The sequence below is a fragment of the Limulus polyphemus genome, unplaced genomic scaffold (assembly GCF_000517525.1).
Source record: "Limulus polyphemus unplaced genomic scaffold, Limulus_polyphemus-2.1.2 Scaffold3468, whole genome shotgun sequence".
Lineage (NCBI taxonomy): Eukaryota > Metazoa > Arthropoda > Merostomata > Xiphosura > Limulidae > Limulus > Limulus polyphemus.
This window is the reverse complement of record NW_013669078.1, coordinates 44,973-49,505: the sequence shown is the minus strand read 5'-3', so window position 1 is coordinate 49,505 and position 4,533 is coordinate 44,973. Positions and strand designations below refer to the sequence as shown.

The 4,533-nt window shown below is 35.5% G+C and overlaps 1 protein-coding gene across 4 annotated transcripts in view; it reads right to left on the bottom strand.

Moving 5' to 3' along the window:
* LOC106469404 (semaphorin-5B-like) overlaps nt 1-4,533 on the bottom strand; it is a 65,793-nt gene that overhangs the window by 52,380 nt on the left and 8,880 nt on the right. For all 4 annotated transcript variants that reach the window (XM_022397919.1, XM_022397920.1, XM_022397918.1 and 1 more), the window contains exon 2: nt 1,100-1,462. In XM_022397919.1, the coding sequence (XP_022253627.1) occupies nt 1,100-1,271 (172 nt within the window). In that variant the 5' untranslated portion in view covers nt 1,272-1,462. The remainder of the gene's footprint in view (nt 1-1,099; nt 1,463-4,533) is intronic.

The following is a 4,533-nucleotide window of genomic DNA, read 5'->3' as shown; positions in this document are numbered from 1 at the left end:
CACTGGGGGGCGTCTTGTTATGATGTTATACAAACCACCAATCAGTTCGTCTGCCTTTCGTTTAATAAAACAAACAAAAAAAAGGTCAAATATTTTTCAAAAGATGTGAATTACCTACAGAAGTGTAACGTTTTTTTTTTCGTTTGAATTTCGATATTTCAGTTTACTTTCATTCTCTAATCATTTAAAAAAAAATTGATAAGCCAATGTTTACTTTCAAAGATTCCAACCCTTAAGGATAAGTAACTTTCTATACACGAATACAATTTATCAATACGGGACATATTTTAGAAGTTTAACATTTACAGAACTTACAGAAAAAACAAGAACATCGATTTAAGAGAACATTATCTAATCTTTTATATTAGTAAAATAATAAAAATAGTAATTTCGACATAATTCGGATAATGGTAAAGTTGTGAATATTCAAAAACTAACGTTAAAGTTTGTTTGTTTTTGAAGTTGAGCACAAAGCTACACAATGGGCAATCTGTGCTCTGTCCACCACGGGTATCGAAACCCGGATTCTAGCGTTGTAAGTCCGCAGACATACCGCTGTGCCACTGAGGAGGGGACTAACGTTAAAACAAAATATTGAAACTGGTTAACGAGGAGGTTAATCTGAAACCTTATATCAAATCCTTTGATCACCTGCACAGCTTACATTTCGGTTTCAAGCTTTCAGGAACATTTTAAAGAAAGGAACAAACCTGACTTGTGGATTGGTTGATTTTACGATATAAAATCCATTGTTTGTGTTGCTGTAGTTGTTTGTAAAACAGAAAACATCTACTTGTAGATACGGGTGTACTTCAGGAAAATTAAACAAACAGTCTTAACACTATCTGTACTACTACGTCAGTACAGACACCGTTGCTTGATTGAAAAAGGGTCAACAATTTATGTACTTTCCAGCCCAAGACTCTTGAATTTGTATCAAAAATAACTTGTATGCGTCCCATGCAGAGTTTTACCATTACTTGTGAGCAAATGAAACAAAAATAGGCTTACAATGTATTATTCAATACATATTTTTTTCATAAAAATATTCAAATGTTTTCAAGACATTGAAAATAAATATACCGATTCTTGCACGTACCTTGATACGAGATTAAACTAAAGTCTTGGATTTCTGCCGATGATGACACGCGATTGGACAGTCCAAGAGATTGCAGAGCAAGCAACGTCAGTAATAAAAGAAGTATGTTTCTGTACCCACACCTCAGAGGTGGGTAGAAGTCTGATAAAACTGCATCGCTAAGCATCGTCATTACATCTGTTTGTTTTCAGACTAGATAACTTTACTGAAGAAAACAATATGCGCTGGCTAAAAATCTGTCATTGTCTTTAGAATGTTTCTTTATCTCTCTCTCTGAAGCTGTGTTATCACAAATATCCGGATCACCAGTCATTTTCAGTAGAAAAACGTATACAGTTCCATTGTTGTCAACCAGGAACTTACCTGTAAGAAAACAATGACGATTTTTATTGGATTATTTCATTATCACTCGTAACAATGTTACGAAAACAAGAAATTTTGGAGAAAAAAAAACAACAACAAACAAGCAATACGTTACAGATGTCAACAATGAACCTCAAACTAAGAATATTAATTACAATAGATTATGATTAACAATATGCTTTAAAGAATAACCACAATTGTAGCACACCAACCGATAGCACTATTAAACCACACATCACTGGTTGTCTTACAGAAACAAGAACGTAAAATATTTTAAAACGCCATCTGAAAGTTGTTTCCTACAGCAACCAAACCATAATAAGCCCACCAATGTTGTTCCTTGAATATTATTATACTATAACAAAAATTTACTGAGGGAATAAAAATCGTACAAAGGCTTTCTTGTAACACCTAAATTTATTGTTGTATAGAACAGTCACTGTATTGTTAGGGAAGAGGTAGGCCTAAACACTTATTAACAGGTAATATGCACGTTGAGGTTAAGCACGTTTCTCTTATTCTTATGAAAGAGCCGAAAGACCCTATTTCGTTACAAGAAAAAGCTGAGGGACGCTACAGAACAAAACAATATCCCTCTATACCTATCACATTTCGTATGTGTAATTTTAAACAGTTGCAAATTTGTGGCTAATCTACGAACGAACAAGTTAAAATTATGAATCTCTGTTCTTTCGGTTCTATCTTCTGCGTACGATAATAGATGCGAACAGCTTTCCTTGTAACACACACACACACACAAAGAACTCCATAAAAAAACTTTATATGAGTGACTTAAGGTCATAGTATACGTTGTGACCCATATCTTTAATTACAGTTAACAAAGACGGCAATAAGCAGCCAGCTTAAGAACTGAATACAAGGCCATTTTTTTTCTTATCAAAACTCTTTGTTTTTGAGGTCAATAGTCCCTTACACAACCAAATCACAACTACGATACAGTAATTATTCTAATAAATCCTAAGAAGTAAAATATTACTTAACACTGCAAGGCTGGGAGCTGGTAACAAACTCCACAAAGGAAAACTAATATTACAAGGCGCACCACAGAAATAACTCTAATTTCACCGTGTATTTCGGATTTGTTAAGCGTTTAATTGTAGGCACTGGATTTAGTAGATATTTTTGTAATATAACTCAATTTATAAATGTTGTTTTCTCTGCATAAACTCCTTAACAAACAACGTGAGAAAAAATAAACCTCTTAGAATCATCACAAATAAATATCAATTTAGTATAAAACAACTCCCTCTAGCAAGTAAAAGAAATAAAATATACTAAATTTATATATATTAGTTTGTTTGTTTTTTTCTTATCTCACGGTCACAATAAAATTTTGAGTATAGTTTTTTTTTTGGTAATGATGATTCGTAATGAAGTTTAAAAGATAGCGTTTTTAACTTGTGTTTTGAAAACTTAACAAAAGCTATGACGTCTTAAATACTTCCGGTTCTAAGTAACTTTAACTGTATCAGAAAATTACTGTTGTAAGAGATATATTTTCAATGTTTGAATTCAGATGTTAGCTAGAGAGCGAATGACGTTAAGATGGAGACATTTCGACAAATATCTAGATAAAGATGGAGACATCAGTTATAAATACGAGTAAGTAGTTAGTTCAGTGGTTGAAAGTATTCAGTGTGCGCAAGATCGAATAGTCTTTAATGGTTTGTTTGTCTTTGTTAGCTTTTTTGAAGCTACACAATGTACTATGTGCTCTGCCCACTGCGGGTATCAAAACCCGGTTTCTAGCGTTGTAAGTCCGCAGACATAGCGCTGTGCCACTGGAGAGCATCTTTAATGGAGAGAAGATTTATCGAGTAAAGTTATTCAATAAGAGTTAGTGATTCTCTTAAGTAAATCAGTAAGTTAGTCAGGTTTGTTATCAACTTCGAAAATTTCTGTTAAACGTTATAAGCGTACTAAACCAGCCTACATTAGTTTCAGAGTTTATGTTGAAAACCTTGTTTGTGAACTTAGGCCTACAATTTGCGTCAAAGTGAAAGTAGCCTTTAGAAAACGTTAATGTTATGTGGACCGGACTTCATATTATTTTTACCAAATAATCCAAACGAACCCGCCCAACGACAGAAAACATCACAAAATCAGTAGTTCAGACAAATTATTTCAATCTGAGGATCACGGGTCCGAATCCCGTCATTGAACATGCTTGCCCTTCCAGCCATGTGGACGTTATAATGTAACGGTCAATCCCACTATTTCATTAGAGTAGCCCAAGAGTTGGAGGTGGGTGGTGTTGACTAGCTGTCTTCCCTCTAGTCTTACACTGCTAAGTTAGGGACTGCTAGCGCAGATAGCCCTCTAGTAGCTTTGCACGATATTCAACAAACAACTTAATTATTCTATTAAAATAAGGAAGAGGTCTTAGATGAACCTGACCATCCCAGATCCCGATCCGGACAAGCGTTTTCCTAGAATACAGCTACCATGAAATTATTTGTTTTTGTGCAAGCCTGTCGTGGATTCAGTTGTCCCCCTGCAAGCCTGTCGTGGATTCAGTTGTCCCCCTGCAGGCCTGTCGTGGATTCAGTTGTCCTCCTGTAATAAGCCTTTTTAGTTGTTCCCTACAACATATTTTTCATAAGCCTTAATTGCTTCCTGTAATACAGATGTTATAAAATTAGATGTCCCCCTGCAGGCCTCTTGTGGATTCAGTTGTCCCCCTGCAGGCCTGTCGTGAATTCAGTTGTCCTCCTATAATAAGTCTATTTAGTTGTTCCCTGCAACATATTTTTCATAAGCCTTAATTGCTTCCTGTAATACAGATGTTATACAATTAGATGTCCCCCTGCAGGCCTCTTGTGGATTCAGTTGTCCCCCTGCAGGCCTGTCGTGGATTCAGTTGTCCTCCTATAATAAGTCTATTTAGTTGTTCCCTGCAACATATTTTTCATAAGCCTTAATTGCCTCCTGTAATACAGATGTTATACAATTAGATGTCCCCCTGCAGGCCTCTTGTGGATTCAGTTGTCCCCCTGCAGGCCTGTCGTGGATTCAGTTGTCCTCCTATAATAAGCCTATTTAGTTGTTCC